The 21,507-nt window shown below is 44.4% G+C and overlaps 1 protein-coding gene across 2 annotated transcripts in view; it reads left to right on the top strand.

Annotated features, from left to right (window-relative positions):
* Window positions 1-21,507, top strand: part of ADAMTS17 (ADAM metallopeptidase with thrombospondin type 1 motif 17) — a 957,220-nt gene that overhangs the window by 388,838 nt on the left and 546,875 nt on the right. For both annotated transcript variants that reach the window (XM_085644533.1, XM_085644532.1), the window contains exon 8: window positions 11,059-11,164. In XM_085644533.1, the coding sequence (XP_085500659.1) occupies window positions 11,059-11,164 (106 nt within the window). The remainder of the gene's footprint in view (window positions 1-11,058; window positions 11,165-21,507) is intronic.

Below are 21,507 nucleotides of genomic sequence, written 5' to 3'. Positions count from 1 at the left end.
ATAAACGGAAACAGATTGAACTTTAAAAAAACATAAAATGATGAACAGGCATGTCTGAATTCCAGTGGTGGAGTGATTAAAAAACAACTGTGCACAAAACGTTGTGTAATTGATTCTGCTAGCAGGAGAGGTAGCTAATTAGCCAATTTACTTTCTGAAAAACTTCCCAAAATGCAGCCTACTAATTTCTTTTTACTAAAAGTCTCAATATCCATAATGTACAATAAAGCTTTAGCCTGGTTTTTAGGTCCAGCCTGGGCAGCGCATGCGCTGCTCTGTGAGGCATGCTGTTTTAGGTACATTGGCTATCGGGGATTTGGGATATTCCCAACACTTCTGGTTGGTTAGTTGGGCTGCTTTTTAAAATTCCTTTTCTCTTGTTGGTTAATATTGTGCATATTTCCCGCCTTTCAGTGCTTAGTTCCCTCCCAGCAGACATCACCAATTAATTCTTTTGGTTGGCCAGCTTTGGCCATCCCCTGACTTCTCGCTGGCACACCTTGAACACCCACCCACCCCTTGCGCACAAATGTAGGGTCCGTCCATTTTGTTATCTGGAGGGGGGACAATTAGGCCCTTTTCTACAGGTCACTGGTCTGCTGAGGAATGTCATGGGATCCCAGAGGTAAGATCAAGGTTCAACAAGAATCTGCAAAGCAATAGGTTTCGCACAATTGAAAGTTTGACCTATTGGCGTTGCAAATAATAATGCAACAGCATTAGCAAAAACGTTCAGTAATGCGAGACCTATTGCATTGCAAATGCTTGTTTAGTAGTGTTTCAAAAAGGTGAACAATATGGGGTCTCCCACAAAGTTTGCATCTGTAAAGTGCTAAGTGCCTTTCGCAAGTGAAGTGCCCGTGGAGAGAATAAACGAGCATTTGCAATGCAATAGGTCTCGCATTTGCGAGAGTTTAAAATATTGGCATTGTAAATGACCTGTTTTGCCAATTAACACATAAATAAAAGGCATTGTCATTTACAACCCTGTCTGCAGCTCGCACACTTCTGTTTGCAGCCTGCGCCCCACTGTCTGCAGCCTTCACCCCAGCTGTCCCCCTGCACACTTCACGGGAGCCTGCACCCCTTGTGTCCAGGAGCAGCCCCATTAGGAGGCGGGATGCGACGCTGAGCATGAACCACCCAGGACAGACGGGCGCCGAAGGTAAGTGCCCCCGCCCGCACCTGTGCATGGGTCGGCAGCATTCCCTCGTCCGTGCACGCGGCGTGCACCTTGTTTATGTCTAACCACGCCGCGCAGCATAGATATCTATGTGCACGCTGTGTGCACCACATCTACTTTGTACAGAGTGTGAGTGTGCGACCTACCTACATCTTTACATAGTGTGTGCACCCACCGCGTGCCTCCTGTTTACAACTATACAAATAATGTTTAGCATACACATATCTCTCTGTGCATAACAGGTGCACGACACCTGCCTCTGTCTGTACACATAATGTGCAACCTGCCTACCTGCCTCTGTACATGTCGTCTGCATCATTCATGAGCCTGTACTGCCACGTGCACCCTGTTTACATCTGTAGGCGCCTAGTGCATCATGTATACGAGCCACACCAACCTCTGTATATACCGTGTGCGACCTGTACGCACAACCTGCCACATTCCTGAATCTGTGCACGCTGAGGGCAGTCTATTAACGTCTGTACACACGGTGCACATCCTACATGTACCTCTGTAGACACCGGGTGCGCCATCAGGTACTGCTGTACACATGGTGTGCACCATACGTAAAGACTTGGTGCATACTGGACACCCGCTGGGCGTAGGTATCAAAAGTGCAGCAGGTGCCACGGCATGATGGACCCACTGCTGATGACGACAGTCTTTTGCTACCACAGTGGGGCACAGTGGCCTATTTTCCTCGCTTGAACCCTTGCGATGCCTTTGGATGACCTGCCTAGCTTTGTAAAATCTGTCTGCGCCTCGCCCACCCCTATACGCATTAGCTGTCCTTGCTACCGTGCACGCCCTGCCTACCACTGGAAACGCTACATGAATACTGCCCAGTCTGTTCTTCCGGTGAGCAGCATATTTAAACCTGAAAACACCACGTGCTCCCTGGATAACTCTGCACACACTATGTACACAACACATATGTTTGCACACATCGGCTATTTCTGTAAACAACGGGGGCACCTTACCTACCTCTGTACTTGCTGAGGGCACCTTACCTACCTCTGTACTCACCGAGCATACGGGCTTCAAAACACCTTCCTCTGTACATGCAGTGGGCACTGCACCTGGCTAAAAAAAAAGCTCTCGCAATTGCGCAAAGGCAGCCGCTTGTTTAAATTTGCATCGAACTTTCACTTTAGCGCGATGCAAAAATAAATACGCGGACGCCCTTGCCAAAGGCAACTGAAAAACTGAAAAAACATAGTGACTACTGCATGACTAATGAAGGACACCGTGTAATGCCGCAAGGAAACGATCCAGTCCGGATGGGCGGGGCCAAAAGTAGACAGGGCGTTAATCAAGAAGCCTCATTTTCAATCGGAGGCCTGTATTTAGCATAAATGATGACACCAGCCAAGGGGAATGATGGGCGGGGCTTCAAGTACCCTTGTGAAATCGTATCGATTACAATAAGCCTCTCAGAGCGAGGAGCGCATGCATGCTCCAGCGCTAGGTCTGCGAGACCTAAAAATGGCAGCTCTAAGGGAATTCTCTGCCGCATTGCGCAATAAGTAGCAAGAAGCCTATAATTGCTACATCTACTTGAGGGATGGCTTTTACATACAAATTTCGAGCCTTATTGCACTTAAACACCTAATATCTCTGGCAGTGCCATCAGGCCTTAATCTAATTTTGTACTTATGGCCATGATTAGAGATTTAATGGTTGAAGAGTCTGGATTATTATGGAGACATCAATTAGCATATATCAAAGCAGTTGCTTTGGCTTTTAATGAGACTAGATGCTCACTAGTTGTCCCCGATCTTCAATCCATACACCTAAGTAGTTATATTTCCTCTTTTTCTGAACTGGTGTGTTGACAATGTAGCAACATTAAATTTTACTCATTTGTTTGGGAAAAGACCAAAACTGCTGAAGATTTTTGTTTTCATTTGCAGTTTGTCATCTGTGATATAATTATCTATAGCTTCCAAGGACCTTTTCAGACAACTCCTTGTGCCATTGGACCTGATCTTTTCATCTGTATATTGAAGGCGTATGGATTGAAGGTGAAATTTATATAACCTGGGTTGTCAGTTACCATCTGCATTAATGGCCTTTGGGCAGACAGCTATATAGAGATTACAAAGAAAAGGGGCTAGAACAAAGCCCTGCTTTAAACCTCTGTTGGCCATGATCATCTTTGTTGGTTGGCTTTGAGCCAGTTTTAGTTGGACCCACGTGTTCCAGTATTAAGACTGGTATAATTCAGTATCATCATTCTAATTTGCTGAATGTGTCTGATATAAACATTGACAGTGCTCGAATTATCTATGGAAATGTAGAACAATATTCATTTAAACACAGATTCTTTTTACACCTAGATTTAAAATGGATAGCAACTTCAGCATTCAAAATTCACGTGTTCCAGTATTAAGACTGGTATAATTCAATATCATTCTAATTTGCTGAATGTGTCTGATATAAACATTGAGAGTGCTCGAATTATCTATGGAACTGTAGAACAACATTCATTTAAACACAGATTTTTTTTTACAGCTGGATTTAAAATGGATAGCAACTTCAGCATTCAAAATTCAGGACAGGCCCATGGATTAAAGGATGTTTGGATTAGGAGGCAATTGTTATCTTCAAATATTTAAATTCTTTGCCATCTGTGTTCTTTGCTTTTGGTTAAGGTGAGCCCTGCAGCCTTTTAGAGACGGTGAGAGTCATGGTTTATCCAGTCCACCTTGTGTCTAGACAGTCTCAAGGTTTTCAAGGAACTCGAGCAGTCTTCCAGCAGGGCAGCTGTGATGTGACAGAAGGATCAAAGTGTCACCTTTGAGCATTAACTCTGTGTGATCCTAACTCTATGAGGTTATTTCTCTAATCTTTTCCTCCTCTATTTTTGCTTTCACCAATATTATGATCAAGTGAACAAAATACTGACAGATGTGATGAAGCATGCCCTAGTTAGAAAAATGACGGCTCAGCTTAGCTGGGCAAACCTAGTTCCAGGAGAACTGCTTTTTAAAATGCTTGAATATCCCAGGTACTCTGAGCTAAAGACTCTTAATGTCACTGAAGGTGTAATTATTGCTGTGATGGAGATTACACCTTTGTTAGCATGATGGTGAAGTATGCTTTTCAGTGCTTTGTCACTGGCAGCTCCAGACTTAAAGTGTCAAATTTTGAATTAGAGGGTGATTTGAACTTATAATTGTGCCTCTGCTGCCGATTGGAGTGGTAGCACAAGGTTTAGTGTTCCCGACACTTTAAAATGGATGTAGAAACCAATGAGTGAGTTGTGAACAATGGATAGCTGTAGTATTTGATGCATCCTATCAATAAGCAGCATACACTAGTTCCATCCTCACATAACACATTCTCTTCTACAGACTTATTCATAGTATCTGAAAATACTATTTTCATTTTTGAAGGGACCAATTAAAGTGACCTTTGTCTAATGACACAACAGTAATTCAAGACGTCATGAGAAGTGCTTCACCATTAAAAGTTTATAGGTGTCTGCTATCAGAAATAAGGGAATATACATAAATACATAGTGGAAGTGTTTCTTAAGTGGGAGTTGTTAGAAGCATGTTAACTGAATTTGCACCCAAATGTACGAAACAGGTTAACAGTGTAGTTGTAGGTGCTGATAAGTCTCTAACAGACTTCACAATGAACTATGTACCGATGCGACTTGCAGAAAACCTCTAGAATAGAAGTAATTTCATGACTTGAACATGGAAAATACTGTGCCCTCACACTATCAAGGACAGAGAGACAAATAGTATACTCTATACTGCCTGTTGAGCACAGTCAGAAAAGAATTTTCAAAGCAGTGCATAAACAAACACTTAATACAAAAAATACTGTAAATATTCCAAACTCTCCGCATAGCTCTTATATGAAGGAGAAGCACGTTCCAGTTTCAGTTTCATGTCCGTTTTCGAGACGCATATTATTATAAATATAAACTCTACTAGTCAGGTCAAATCTACGGTGTGTATTCATGCAGGCCAGCCCAAAATGGCCTCCTTCTTCTTCGCAAGTGGTCAATGCTTCTCTCCTGTTCGTGGCACCATGATGTCTCCTGTTTGCTATCGAATACCTTTAGGCCTTTAGCACCCTCCAGAATATGGAAGGCTGTGGGAGAAGACGCTCACTCTGTAAGTTACCTTCCAATGTCCATTAGTTGGCCGGTGATTTAACTTCCTTTATATTGCGGTCCTTTGAGTGACCGGCTCCCTCACAAAGCGTCAAGACATTATTATTTTTTGTGATTGTGTAGGCCATATTAATCTCTGTGCATTTGGGAGCTAAGTCTGTTCTAAAGATAGCTATGTAGCTTGGTGGGCATTCACCTTCATTTGGATTGATAAGATAAATCTTAGTTAAAGAGCATCAGACTACTCTCTGCAACGCAAAGAGGCAGCCTTCAGTGTGAAGAAATAGCGGTACTTCAGCGCTGTGGCTCATTCTTAATGAGAAATGGCTGCGTCCAGGTGCTTGTTCTTGCTACTGTCCGCCAGAGGCACACATTGGATCAGAGCCTCGGTGGTATTTCCAACCATTGAAACTGTGCCTGACTCCGAAGGAGCTCGAAGTAGCTCCGCAGAAGCGCCAGGATGGGTGCCTCCTGCCATGGATGCTCCTCAGGAGCCGAAAGTGGGACTAGGCCTCGCCATTCTCAGGCTTGTCCAAAGGCAGGCCTCTCGGTCTAAAGCTGGGAAGATCTGGCGGAGGCAGTGCAATATCAGGCGGAGAGCTGAAGGCCTTCCAGAGGTCCCGGCCTCTGTGGAAATCTGCCTGTGTCCCTATAGGTCAGTCCACCTCTGACCACATCTCCCTGCTTTCCCCAACTCATACTATTATACAATTGAATTATTAAATCTCAGTGTTCCTTGGCATATACTGTTTAAGGAGGTTAGTACCTTTCTCTCACCTACGGCGACTAAAAATACTCATACTCCCTCGATGGAGCTTTGCAAAGGTCTCTCTAATTTTTTTCATAATAGGATTCAAGCTATTTATGATCTTTTTCCAAAACCTTCTTCCACTTCTCTGAGTTTCCCATCCCTTTCCTCTTCTGCTCCCTTACTGTCCTGTTTTGTCCCCATCTGCCTTGAAGAATCTTCCAAGGAACTTGTCAAATGTAATTCCACTTGACCCCTGCCCCCCCCCCAGCCTTTCTGAAATTGGCAGTTTCAGCTGTAAATCCCAATATGAACAGCCTACTTAATGATTCCCTTGCTCAGGCAGTTGTTCCCTCTGGGTGGAAGCAGGCACTCTTACTCCCTCTACTCAAGAAGCCCTCTGCTTATCCCAATATTCTGAGTAATCTTATTCTTAGGTCCATCTCGCTTCTTCCCATTATGGCAAAACTGGGCAAAAATGTTTTAATAGACAGCTTACATATTTTTGGGAAGAAAACCATCTAATTTATTTATTTGGAGTTTTATATAGCACTGGCTAGACCTGGAGGTATCAGAGCGCTTTACATAGGTTGAGAACGTGAATAGTTACACAATAAACATAAAAGTAAATAATCACATCAATGTAAAATATTTGGGAGGTGAAAGCGGAGAGAGGGATGAACATAGGCAAACTCCACAAGGAGCAGCGGGAGACAGGAACCAGGCAGACGGCAGAAGGAAAATGATTAAGTTCGGCAGACCTATACCAACCAGGGCACACCCGGATCCAGCCCATCACCACCGGGCAATAAGCGAAGGCAGTCCAAAAAGAGGTTGGTGTAAACACCCACTGGATGGTTTGTGGAGGTGACACAGCAACTCAGCGGGACGGTATCTCTCACAGAGCCGAAGACAAGCAGACCACCGAGAGGCCATCAAGGGAGGTAAAGATGGCCACCTCGAACCAACCATCTTCATCGACAGGAAACAGAACAAAAGGTGATTGGTGAGCAAGAGTAAGATTTAGCGGTCCGGCGCTAGACAAAGACCATGCCACCGAAAGCAACATCAAGAACAAGGCAGGCAGCAAGCGGGGAAAAACCTGTCGAAAAACATCCAGCTTCCATGAAGGAGGAGTCCGTTAGTGATCGCCAGTCCCACAACACCTCGGCCATTCAAGAGTAGGGAAGAGACCCCAGACTCAAAACGACTCCCCCATGGATGAAAGGCTATCCCGACTCTTGGACCGCAAGAATGGGAAGAGAAGGCAGAAGACTGGAACCCAAAGCTCTCTCCCCGCTTCAACAGGGAGAAATGATCACAGAGACCACGGCAGCTGCGGCGGGAAGACGCGAGGGGCCACCGTCTGGAAGGAAAACCAAGTGAAAACATGCCAGTGAGAAGAAGCCATGGCGGGATGCAGAGCAATAGTGGCCAAGACCGGAAGGTAGGTGATAGCCAAAGGATAAAAACCCAAAGGGTGAATCCCGAGCTCATCTCCTTTCAGCTGCATTGCGCAGCTCAACCGGGCAATCGGCCATTATGCTGGGAATCCGAATGCTGAGATAGAATCATTGTTTTTGTTGTTGAGTTGCTTCGAATTCAGCGATCAAGTCTTCATGGAGAAACTCAGCAAATAATAGCATACAAATCCCTGGGTGGAGGAGGATCAAAGGAGGGCAAATTCCAGGAATATCGCCAAAAAGGCGATCCCTCGCCCGGGAGCTCTTGGACGGAGCTCCTATCCGTCGGCCATTATGAAACCATTCATGATTCGCAAATCAGATTTTCACTTTGGGTATATCACTGAGACCGCTGTTCTTGAAGTCTCTGAATATATCAAAGCTAATCTTGATTTAAACTCCCCGATTATAGTAATGCTGTTGGATCTTTCTGCTGTGTTTGATATGGTCTGTCATGCTATTTTGCTTGATAGGCTGGAAATGATGTGTATGGCTGATCACACCCTTTTATGGTTTAAATCTTTCATCAGCAACCATACAAAGACAGTTTTTCTCCCCCCTTTCACCTCTGCAACAAAACCTTTTGATTGCAGAATTCCTCAGGGTTTGGTTCTTAGCCCTACCCCTTTTAATATATATATATAACCTCTGGCCAATATTGTTGAGTCCTTGGGAGTGAGAATAGTTTCCTATGCCGGCGACACTCAACTTCTCCTGGCCTTTCATGAAAACACTCCCTCATCTCTGAGTTCTTTCAAGTCCTGCCTCAGATCTGTATTGCACTGGATGAATACCAGTTTTTTAAAATTGAACTCAAACAAAACTGAGATTCTTATTTTTGGTGCTAAATATATGCCAGATCATAACCTCCGGTGGCCATCAGAGATGGGCTCTCCCCCTTGCCCCTCCCCGGTGGTAAGGAACCTTGGAGTCAAATTTGATTCGGCGCTCACCTTAGATCCTCAGATTAAAGTATTGTCTGGTCCTTGTCTTCTGACCCTGAGATGCTTGAGACGTATGCTGCACCTTATTCCCTTGGAACACCAAAAAACAGTTGTGCATGCTTTGATCACCTTCAAACTGGATTACTCTAACAGTTTGTACTTCGGGCTTCCTATTTTTCTTATCCAGCGGCTCCAAATTATTAAAAATGCTGCTGCCCGTTTGATCCTTAAAATCCCTTCCTGAGTTTCAATGTCAAGTCATTTGCGCCAGCTTCATTGGCTACCGATCAACAGAAGGATCCAGTTCAAGGCCCTCACTCATGTCTTTAGAATCTTCAACCAAAAGGGACCTCCTTATCGTAGGTGCCAGTTTAATTTGTCCTTTCAGGCTCGCTCATTGCGTTCTAACAACCTCAAACTGTTCCAAATTCCCCACATATATAAGGCCAGAAGAGGAGGCTGTTCCTTTGCTTTCTTGACGGCCAGACTTTGAAATGCACTGCCTCTGAAAAGCCGTCCTTCTGAAATGACTTATAGAAAAGGACTGAAAACGCTTCTCTTCAGCTCATCTTTAATTACTTCCTAACTCTGGTTCTTGTGTTCTGACTAGGCCTGGGCGGAGTTCACAGAGTTATGCTATGAGGAACTCCGCAAAGTGTTGAAAAATTTCAGCCACGCTCAGCGGAGTTCCGCGAGCGGCAGAGTGTGGTAAGTAGCGCTGCCGCGCTGATTTTTAGCTCTGGGAGTTTGTCCTACACTGTAAAATCACCGCAAACGGCACTCTATGTCTCGCCAGACAGACCTGCTTCTTTCTACTGCTCGGATAGATATTCTCCTCAAGCGGAAGCTTCCTCAATGCAAGCGGCAGATTTCTCAACACTAGCGTTCGTGAACTGTCACGACCACCGTGTTGCGAAATCTCACCAGGATGAGATCTAGAGCGTGATTTTTCTCACTTGTGCTCGCCAATGGCGAGTGCACGGGAGAAAAAACTCTGCTCCGCGTCACTTAGTGGAGTTTTTTGGAACATGGTTGCGATCCTTCTGCTAGCGCCTGGACACCTTGCAAGGAAGCCGCGCGCTTTTGAAATGTATTGTATTGTATCCTAATGCTCTCCCACTCACTTCAGATACATTTAACTTTGTGCACCCTTCATTGTGCTAATATGTATCATAGCAGCTACCTACTTAAAGTGTGCTGACCTCCTGTCAGTCTGTAGGTGAAACTCTCCAGAGAGAATGTTGCAGTAGCATAGCGCAGAGGAGACAAGCGTCATGGGGGACTTTTGTGTGCAACGTTAGGACCCCTCCAAAACCGTGCATACTGCTATCGACAATCTTTATGTCTAAAAACATGCACTCTTGTCTTTGCATACCGTGCCAAATCATGTTTTAGGAGTCTCTGCCCAGGGTATTAGGTGACAACCGCAGGTGAGGTAAGTCTGAAACTGTGTGAAAAGCCATGATGAGGAATAGCTTTCCTGTTAGATTGCGCTCTCAGCCACTATCTTTAACTTCAAGGTACAATGGCCGGTTGGGAAGTCCCCCAATGATCCCAAAGGCGATAACCAAGTTCTTCACTGTGAGTGGGTGAGACTTACTCCTGGAAATCTACACGCAAGTCAGGAGTAAGTCCCACCTACTCATTGAAAATATTTGTGAATCAGGTTCACTCTGATACAAAGCTTCTCAAAGTTTAATTTTACTTTCGTTGATTTTCTTTACAAAATCTTAAAATATAAATGAATAATGTAGTCTTTTGATTATCATCTCGTTTGCTATAAGGCCTCATTAGAATAAGGACTAAATGTACAAAAGGGAGGGTTTACATTTAGGTTGGACTGTACTTTTAAACTTTTCTGCAATTCATAAACATTTCCAGTAGTATGCCTGTGGAGGACCACCAGGTGTAGTTTTAGATACTACTACTTTGAGTTCTCCCAGTGCATAAATTGTATGTAAGCGTACAATTAATGCTTTCGAAATGCGGCCTTGTTTACAAATTCACATTTTTTGATTTCTCCATGCGAAAAACATTTTTCTCCGTGGGGAGGGGTTATCTGCATCCCCTCCAAATCTGGAAGTGATCTGCTCCCTTTCCCACCCTTTGTTAGAGTAACCATCACCATGTTCAGGATGGGAAGGAGGTCAACAAGTGGGTGTTCTCAAACTTGTATGGCAAATCACAACTTTTTCTGCTCACTTCCCACTTTAGCATGGGCCTACTAATGTTTAATTCCACGTACTGGTGGCAGAGAATTGCACAGTAGTAAAGCTCTTTACACCTGTAAGCAGTGCTTCTGTGAATTCCTCAGAGGCATACATTAGCACATTTTAGGCTGCAATCCTAAATACAGCTGAAAATGTTTTCCTAGATCAGGCCCATATTCTCGCCATTACAAGCAACTTTGGCACGGGTTGGTTGCTTTGACAGTGAAAGGTTCAAGTTAACATCTGTTAAAGCTATGCTGCAGAGGTAATGAGCCAAAACTGTGGGTCTTCTTTTTTTACTGTGCCTCTTCTTTTAAATTATTATTGCCAAATCGCCATATTTTGTATTCATGTTACCTTTCTCTTATTTCCTGCTAGGAATTGCCTACCTTGGTGGCGTGTGCAGTGCAAAAAGGAAGTGCGTCCTTGCGGAAGACAACGGATTGAATCTGGCTTTCACCATTGCCCATGAACTTGGTCATAAGTAAGTGGTGCTGTGTGCTTTTGAGTCTCCTTGAGCGAGCCACCCAGAGAATAGAGTACGCGCCCACCCTTCAGAAGGGAGTACGGAGCACTGTATTTTGGTTACAATAAAAAATATACTTGAAGGCCCTAGTTGGGAGCAGAGGCTCTATCTTTTAAGGGTCACACACATATATATTCACTGAAAAAACCATAGGTTTCACACACGTTATAGTTGGGAATTAGCATTTAAAAAACCTTGCAAATTCACTTAAAAAACCATAGGTTTCACACATGTTATAGTTAGCTGGGCATTTCCCTCGTAAAAAACCAATGAAATTCCCCCGTTATAGTTAGTGCAGGCAACTATAACTCACGCGACCGCAATCTTCTGCTGATGCTAATACTGTATTTAGACACTTATTTGCCCATGTCTTCTTCCATTAAATTTTAGCTATACATATATTACAAATATTTTTTTTTCATAAAGACACATATGTCATCAGCAGAGGATTGCGGTCACGTGAGTTATAGTTGCCTGCACTAACTATAACGGGGGAATTTAATTGTTTTTTTACGAGTGAAATGTCCAGCTAACTATAACATGTGTGAAACCTATGGTTTTTTCACTGAATTTGCAAGGTTTTTTAAATGCTAATTCCTAACTATAACGTGTGTGAAACCTATGGTTTTTTCAGTGAATATATATATATATATATATATATATATATATATATATATATTGACATTGAGCAGAAAATAGTTAATAAAATTCAAAGTTGTTCAAAAAATTAGGCCCATGGCCACAAAAATCTTACTTATTACGAGTGGCCTCTTATCTTCCGATCCCTGCGTAAACTACTTGCGGTGCATGGTTCGGAATTTAACGTTTTTATGTAATTCCCAATTCCAAAGCATTGCTCACCAGGTATTTTTTTCAGTTCTAACCTGCCAAATTCTACTGGGAAAAATGGCCTGAAGAGGCCTGCACATGTGGGTTTTGATGCCAAATGCTACAAAATCTGCATAACATTCTCTATGTTACTGACAGAATCGTGTTATATGTGCGTTTACCCACATCCGGTAGTTCCAGACCCGGAGGGATCGGATTTTACCAGGTGCAGGAAATATAGATACCCAATCCGGAGCACTCGCAATCAGTCACTTTAGAAGGATCATTTTCACAAGTGGATCATGGTTCTAGCTGGCGAATAAGGTCAATATTACGCTTACAAGAATAAGTAATAATCCCTATTGGATTGAAATGCTTGTGCGTCTGAGTGTTCTATAAAGCCAGCACAAATTGCAAAGGCTGAAACTAAATTATTCGAGTATGATTTTAATTTGAAAATAAATATACACAAAAATGTTACATGTGCAGACTTTCTTCTGAGACTAGCTATATGTGCTGCAGAGATGGCACGGAAATCACTTTTCCATACAACATGAATTACATTCAATACTATTTTTAGGACTATGCATTCATTTTATTACACAATAATAATTGCATGAGTAGAACTCCTTTTATTATTTATCTATATTTCACAGAGTTTTTTGATTACCTGTGAACTTCAATTCACCAAGATGGCTGAGGTAGCGGAAGTGACTACACGCTATTTCACTCACTTACACCTTCTTATACATTCACACACATACATACATTCTATCACACATAAACACACTCAGCCACAAACACACACGCAACATACATTTTAAAGCATTTTTTACTTACCGCAGCTGCCAGGGAGGATCATATTCCAGCTAATTGCATTCCATTCTTTATTACACTACGAGTGAATAATATGTCATTATTCACTCTTAATGTAATAAACAAATTGACAGAATTCAAGGAAACTGGAGGCCCAACCAACATCCATAAGTACCAGCTGCCCCTGTTTTTCCTGGCACTGATTTTCCACTTCTGAGGCAAGCGGTCGCAAAGGCAGTGCCAGGGGTCGCAAAAGGGTAGCTAGGTGTCGCAGCTGCGACCCCTGGTGAGCCCTAAATGACCTCCATGAAGCAATCATGTAATTTTTTGTACAACTGGGGTTATATTTCTTTTTCTGGCATATGTTGCAGAGTTGAGTTATAATACTTGTGCTGCAAGTATATTGAAACATTTTATTCCACGAGGTTATGAATTTTGATGGACGCGAACAGACAGCCCCCAAAAAACTTTGAAGATAAAAGTGTTGTGGATTACAGATTTGGGAAATACAAATAAACTTCTAATTGTTGTGTAAAATGAGTATACATATACCCTGGGTAAGTAAAATTATACGAATTCACACTGCATTAGTCATTAGGAAACTTAGGCAAACAAATACAAATGTATGTGTTCATTAGATGTAGGGGCCTGAGGTTTTTAAATATATATATGTATATTGCCATCAAGAGTTTCTTGTGACATAAACCACGAGGGTATATGTAGCCAGAACCCTGATATGGCAAAATAAGAATATATTACAAATGTTTCCTACTATGTATTTTTTAAATGATATCTTTTTTGAGCAGTTAGCATTACGTAATGTTTCTTTTGAAACCGGGAAAGGGGAAATTAATAACAGTAAGCAAAATATTGGACTATACAGTTTGACTGCCTTTAGTAAAAAGAAAAAAGAAGAGATTTTTTTTTTTTTTTTTTAATGTAGTTAGGAATACAGTTTGAGAGCAGAAAACACATATTGTTGAAGTAAACAATAACTTGTGAATTTCAGTGTTTTTTTGTTTTTTAAATATCAGTTTTGATCTCATTCCCACCCTAACTGTCACTTTAGTCTTTGTTTTTTTCACTGAATTTCTATTTTTTTAACGTAAGCTAAGATCTTGTTAGCCTACCCAACTATAACATCACTGCAACCTTTGTGAATTTCAGTTGTTTTTGTTGCTCACATTCAAACTTGAGCAACTGCCCAACCCCCTTGACCAAACTGCATCCAGTGCCCCTGATAAGAGGGTACTTTGACAATGTGCAGCAGGGAGTTGGCTACATGGCCTGGCATCCGTTCACCCCTGTACCCAAACCCACCGTGTCTGCCCAACCTCCTTCTGTGCCTAATCCCAGCACAGGCATCCAAACCCCTGACTGCGCATGGCCTCTGGCAAGTCTCTGCACCCAAGCCCCCTGCGGGCAGCAATCCCTCTGCTTAGCTCGGTTTTCAACCGTGCATAGCAGTCGGTTGACCAAGACCAGACTCTTCACACAACTCCCCAGTCGGTGTCCAGCTGCTGGCCTTCAGCCATGCACAGTGGCGGTTGGCCAGAGTACTAGGCCTTGTGTCTAACCCATCACATACCTTCAGCACCTGTTGTACACGTCCTCTGGCCATGCTCAGCGGGGATGGCCTCAGAGCCTTCATCCAAGACCTGTGCCCAACCCCCCCATCAGTGCCCAACTTCCGTAGTGCCTTTGGTCGTACAGCATGGGGTTTGGCTGCAGAGCCCGGCCTTTGGCATGGCCACCCACCTGTCTACGCCATCTGCACACGTCCATCAGCCATGTGCTTCCAACCTGCATTCTCTTCTCCTTTTCTGTCATTCTTTTCGAGTACTGCAGTATTCCTGCCGTACGTGCCATGCAAGCTTCTGCTCCATGGTACCACAGTATTGTGCAGGCTTCCTTAGGGAAGATGCATGGGGTGAATGTGTGTACAGCAGCTCTTGCAGAAGTACTACAGTAACTCACAGAAGGGCTGCACAATGGATTTCGCAAGAGTACTGCTGTACTCAAGGGCCAAAATACATGTTTTTTTATTTTTTCTCTGGATGGGTTCCTTTCAATCCCCTCTCAAGCGCCTAGAGTTCAGGGTGTTCCTTTGAAAGACCAGAGGTCCAAGTTCTGCCATGGCAGCTGGAACATTTTGTTCACAGATGTGGCCAGTCAATCAAATTCCTCAATATCAAAGTCCTGGCACCGGTACCGCAGTACTAAAATGCCCAACAGGAGAAGGACAAAGGGACCAAGTCCTGTCATTGGAAGTGGAGCATTTTTTCCCAGTTGCAGTCAGCCAATCAGACTCCTCTGTATCACAGTACCAGCACTGGTATGGAAATGGCCAGTGGGAGAAAAAGCTCCCTCAACCAATCAGAAAGCCCTATTTTTATTTTATTTTTTGGTTAATCCTGTAATGCCCAACAAAGCCTTCATGTAAATGCTAATTTCTTGATAAAAACTAAATGGGTTAAACCAAATCATTAAAAAGCCCACTTTTTGAGTAAAGTTCCAACTTTTTGCCAAATTTGTTCTAACTCCTTTCAGCGGTTTTTCTGTATCAGAGAACCAAATGTCCCTTGTGAATTAACATGGGAAATCAATGTTTTAGGACTAATCATTTTTCCATCTCCCTCCCCTCCTCTTCACTGATCAATGTAAAACTTTCCACGACGGAGCTAGATGAAGTGGAATATCTTTTTTGTTGTAATGCTTTGAACAAATTTGTCAAAAGTGCACAGAAGTTATTAGAGAAACAAAAAAGGCTCTTCCTATGGAAACTAACTATACTTACACAGTGGAAATGTATGTGTGTGTGTGTTGTATATACACCACTCAAGGTCATGTAGCAGCAGGACCCTGACTAAAGCATTACATGAATTTCAAAAATACCTGACATTGGATATTTTCCTAGTTTTAGTTCTAGCAACAATTTCTCACCAGATTTACATCAGAGAGGGCTCGAGTAAAATCATTACAAAAGCTTTATGAAAATTCCATCCCAAAAGAACATTTATTTTGTTCAGATATCATAGCCTTGGCTGACATAGACTCACCAAAGTCAGAGTTGTGAGCTTAAATGGCATTCGTGAATAGGTCTTACAGTGTTCATAGTTCAGCAGCCAACAATGAGCGGTAGACTAATGCAGTCGTTTAAAGTTTAGTAGAGCAGGAGCACGTCCCAGCCCTACACACATCCCTCGTACATAGGTGGGCCTCACTTCATTTCAAAACTTTGAAGTTAAGCACCTATTTAAGTCAGACAAACTACCGGGTTTTTGATGGTTGAGTCTCATGTGGCTCTGACACCTGAAACCTTGACCAGAATCTCATTTGTCCTGAGGCTGCTGCTCTGCGTACGTTGTAAAGCCCCGCCTTATCTCAGACGGATTTTTCTGATGTATATTTTTGCAGGATTAGGACTGCCATTGTAGGTGTTGGAGTACTGGCACAGAAAATGGCCCTCACAAGCAGAGAGAAAACTGCAGGCTTATTTCTGTGAAACAAAAACAATGCCACTTGGGCTGCCTTGACATGGGAGACTACCTGGCATTACATTTCTGATTAAAGTGCTTCTACTGTGATGGGGCAAGCACTTTTTTCGAGAAATACACCACCAAGAGGTTTGAAACTTAAAATATTATTTATATTTATTTTATTTATTCAGAGTTTTGTAGAGCGCGAACGTGACCCTTTAGGGTATCGGAGCGCTTTGCAGGGATAACATGTTGTATACAAGTTTGAAGTAGACAGTATCATAGGTAGGGATAGACAGAAGTTAAAACACTTGGGGAATAACAGCATATTTACAATATTCAGAGTGGCGAACATGTGAGCACTATGCAGAGATATCTCGATTTTACATTTGTGGGAGTAACAGGTCATTACAAAAACAAAGAGCAACAAGAACAATCAACAAGAACAATCAAGGATCTAGCGGATAACATAAAGCAGTGCTGCTGTGCTGTGTGTGCAGTAAATGAGATTTATGGTAGGATTTTGCCCATTAGGAAGGTTTTAGCTTCCTTTTTAGGTCTCGCCTGGTGTTGGAGCGCGCATGCGCTCCTCGCCTGCGAGAGCTATAGTCAACAAGTCAGTTTCGAGAAGGGGACTCTAGCCCCGCCCCTCATGTCGATTGGGTAGCGTCAGCGTTTATGGTAAACGCTGGCTTCCCATTGGAAAGGAGGGTTTTTCGTTGCCTCCCTTTGGCTTTTTGGTCCAGCCCACCCAGACTGGCTCGCCTGATTCACGGCTGTCGTGAAGACTTTTGTTATCTGCTTGTTTATTTAACAAGTAGATAAGAAAAGTCTTCACAACAGCCGTAAAGCGGGCATGCTACAAGCTGGCTCCTCATTGGCAATTGTACCGGCTCCTCCCTTCCCTTCCCCCCACCCAAAAGCAAACTTCCCAGAGTTGCGCTCGTCAGTGCGTGGGTGTCAGGAAGCTCGAGGCGCTGCTGCGGCACTATATTTTTTCATCCCACTTAAAGCCCTGCTTCGCATCTATCCTGAAATGACACAAAAGTGTCCTTTACTGTCTAACTTCCCCTTTGTGCCTATCGTAGAAGTGACATTTACTGTGTGCAACACCCTCACGTGCACACTTCCCTCGGGTCATCTATATGGCGACTAGTTGCGCCTAAGCTTCCAGTAATGGGTTTCATTGAATCAGTGAGGCACTCTGGGAGTTGTAGTTTTGGTTCCGCTTCCACTGCTGTGACTCACCTGCGCACGCTTAGCTCACTCTAATTGGAAGTAGCTTGAAAAGTGTGACTGGGCCGGGTCAGCGCGGACACAGAAGTGGTTGGTATGTGACCTGTTCGCCCTGTGACCCTCCCCTAACCTGCCCCCATGGCGCACCTCCGGTGCAGTGACCTTTCATGTATGGCCTCTCCTGCAACCCTCTTTAGTGTGTGACACGCAGCAGGGTCAGATCATGTCACGGTTGTGGTGAGGGGGTGGTTGCCAGGACACCTCGGTGCACTGAACTCCATAAGCGAAGTAATGCGGCGATATAAAGTCGAGAGTTGCCAATCGGTGCTGTGAATAACATTACATTAACTACTACTAACACCTGTTGTTTAAAGGCTTATATGAATTAGAAGGGCAGCATCAAGCGCTATATACAATAATTATCATTACAATGGTCATAGGTCACGTGTGCACCTTTCAGTAAATAGTCCGGGGCTGGCAGAAATTGTCACCGATGACGTGCTGCAGCCATGTACGGCTGTACAGACAGCAAGCACTACTTTCAAGGGCAGGGCTCTTATGCAGACGGTATGCACATGTTCAACTCACTGCTATACGGTATGAACTACCTAGCATGCTCTTTAGTACAGACCGCAGCACTCACTGCTCTCTTGTATTTTGTTGCTTAGATTACTTTTTTTCGCTCTGGTTTTTAGGCCCCTCTAAGTACTATGCGTCTTTGGTTACAGTGTTATAAAAAAAAGTGTTATGTGCGTTTTCAATTACTTGGGAAAACAATCAGGTGTTTTCCGTCTTTGCCTGCAGAGCAGCTGGGTCTCACAAAGTGGGTCTCTCAGCACAGACCCGCAGCTCCACTCCACGGCGTTCTCTGCCCCGACTTCTGAGTGCATCCAATTCGCCAAACTAAATATTTTTGTTGTTTTTGTTAATGCAGACCACCAAAGAGCAATGGCCAAGCCAGAAGGCTGGGCAACGTAATTGAAAGAAGCGACCTATTGGATCCGTGTGCTCCCTTGTTATCCTCCAGAGATTCTGTTTATGATGAGACGTGTTTCCCCCTACCCCACCTCCCCCCCACCCTTTTGAAGCCACTAGAATGCTTTTTTCCATTCACTTTCTTTTCGTTTACTGGACAGGGCGGCACAGCGCCCCCTATAACTTTCCCACATTTGGGAAGATACTAGAATTCTTGTTTTCCCAACGGGTAGCAGTGAAAATTCATTATTCGCTGCTGACTTAGCACTAATCAACAAGCATTGACAATGCAATAGGTCTCGCCTTTTATTAAGTTAAAACCATTTGCTTTGCTAATGGTATTGTATAGCAAAGCAAATGGCTTTAACTTAATGAAAGGCGAGACCTATTGCATTTTTAATGCTTGTTCTGTGAGTGGCCACTCAAGCACCTCAGGTCCAACACTGCTGGCCACCGGTACTGCCAACTGGCTGCTGCTGCACACGGAGACTGCTAAGTGAGCTTGCAATACTGTCTTGGGCTTGTCTTTCCAATGACAGTTGAATATTGACTGAGAAGGTATTCTTCTGATGTAAGATGGCAGTGAGTTCCAGATTCTTGGTGCGGTCCTTTTGGAAATCGGGTGGTTGGAGCACAAGGTCTCTGGTGGACCGGGAGTTTCTGGCTCCTCCAGAAAAAACGATATTCTGGGCAAGAAATGCAGGGGAATTCGAGTGTAGCGCTTTGTGCATGATACATGCCACTTTGAGTTGGATTCTGGCTTCAAGAGGAAGACCGTTCAGCGCCTTCAGGAGCGATAAGATGTGGTAGAATTTTTCTGAGCCTGGTAAAATATGCTAAGCAGTCTAGTGTTCCCGGGCACATGTGAGCAGTCCTGCCAAGTACCAAGCATCAGGCGTTAGACTAACGCATTTTAGTGTGGTGGTCTGCATCACCGCACTAAAACGCAAAGACACGCATTATAGGGCTGCCTCCGTGTCATCCTGAACGCCAGACGTATAGTAAGTTAATTAAGTAGCAGTGAGGAAGCAGGGAGCACAGACCGCATGCTCGCCAGGCTGGTACTGTTGTGGCAGAGACAAACTGTATTACTGACACCGTACGTACTCAAGTTACATTATCATGCCAGAATGCGCTGGCCAGGTCAGCGCCTGGGGTGCTCAGCTGCGACTCATTAGCTGACTGTTGTATTTGCTGTTCTTCATTCATGTGACATGGGGTCACAATAGCAACAAGCGGTGCGGATTTGCCAAGCGGGGAGGCAGGAAGTTACGGTGCTCCTGAGGCAGGCTGCGGTGCTTCCGGCAGCAGTTATGAATTTGTTTTTTTAGTTTTTGAGCTACAACCACTGCTGCACTGCTGCCTGTGCCTAATTGGTGCCTCATCATGCCGCTGCCCCTGCATCTCCAAGGGGTAGGCTCCTGTACTGTAGCCATAGAAACAAGCAAAAATAGGCCACATCTCCTCTCTGTGACACTCGAAGCTGATTTTCTCATACAGGGGGCGGGGCATCATACTGTCCCAAAGTTGTTCTTCCCGCTCCTCCAATGCAGCCAGGGTGTGCAGCCATGGAAAAATGAAAGGGTATCATCTGGTGAAGTATAGAATACCAACAGCCTAGAGAAGGCCTGGAACTGGAGATGCCAGCTTGTCTCCAGCGCCCCACTGAAGCCCGGAACCAGAAGACAGAGCCAACAGAGAGAGAGCTGGTAAGTTTGGAGAGCAGCTCTAAGTAGGCATGCTTGGCTGGGGGGGGGGGGGTGTTTGAGGACGGTGCCCCGTGCGTGCAAAATTTATTTAACTACTGCGTTTATTGCCTTGTCATTAGGTTGACATTCTGCACCCTTGCATGCTTTTTTTAATCAAATCTCTAAAGCATTGAGCACGGTCTCCCATGTCACCTGTCTAATAAAGTTTGGCCACATTATAGTTTTTAGGTCGAGCCTGGGCAGCGCATGCACTGCTTTGCATGGCATGCTGTATTCAGGTATGGACTTGAAGCTCCGCCCACTCTCCACCCATCTTTTCAATTGGCTCCTGTTACTGTCCTTTCTAAATGGTTGCTTCAGATTCGTTAATAGACTTGTTAGTCCTTCCATAGTAACGCCTTGTCTGCACTTGTAACCTTTCATGAGGACTGGACTTTTTTTTTTTTGATAAACAAGTTTTTATTGTTTTTTGCAACAAAAACAGTGAGCCTTTCAGACCAACATTATACAGTAGTCCCACCTGGGAATCATTCCCCCTCTCAGCCCCCCTCCCGGACCACCCCTCCCCCCGCCCCGCCCCACCAGATCACATTACATTTCCTAACCATTTCCCCCACACCCTACGATATTTTTTGTGGCAGCCCCGAGCTTGGTAAAGAGTCCGCTCCTGCGCCGCACACCAGTCCACTCCCGCGCTCCACCTGGACAGGCTGGGCGGCTGCGGCTGTTTCCAGGCTGCCGCAATGTCCCGTTTTGCCACCATTAGCGCTGTCATAAGGAACACTTTTTCAGCACGGGTGCCGTCCAGGCCATCAGTGATACCCAATAGGATGTGTTTGGGGTCGTGCGGCACCTCCCACCCCAGGACATCTGTCAAGTCAGTTTCAATGCTACGCCAGTACCCCTCCAGTTCTGGGCATGACCATACCATATGGATGAAGTCGGCCTGGTCAAAGCTACAACGGGGGCAGGCTGCGTCAGGGGAAAGACCCGCACGGCGCATGCGCGCTGGTGTAAGGTATGCCGTATGCAGATAATAGATTTGAATGAGCCTCAGCTTGGCGGAGGCCGTCACCAGCCTGGGGGCCATAAGGGCGTCCCGCCAGTCGATCTCGTCCAAGGGACCTACCCATTCCTCCCATCGCTCCTTCAGACCCTCCTGGGGCACAGGGGTATTGTTAACAAGGGAACAATATATTCTGGATATGCCTCCCTTTCCTAGGTTACCCATCAGAACCTGAGCTTCTGGGGGGCTATG

This window comes from Triturus cristatus, chromosome 3_1 (genome assembly GCF_964204655.1).
Source record: "Triturus cristatus chromosome 3_1, aTriCri1.1, whole genome shotgun sequence".
NCBI lineage: Eukaryota > Metazoa > Chordata > Amphibia > Caudata > Salamandridae > Triturus > Triturus cristatus.
The sequence above is the reverse complement of the archived record's forward strand: the minus strand, read 5'-3'. Positions and strand labels throughout refer to the sequence as shown.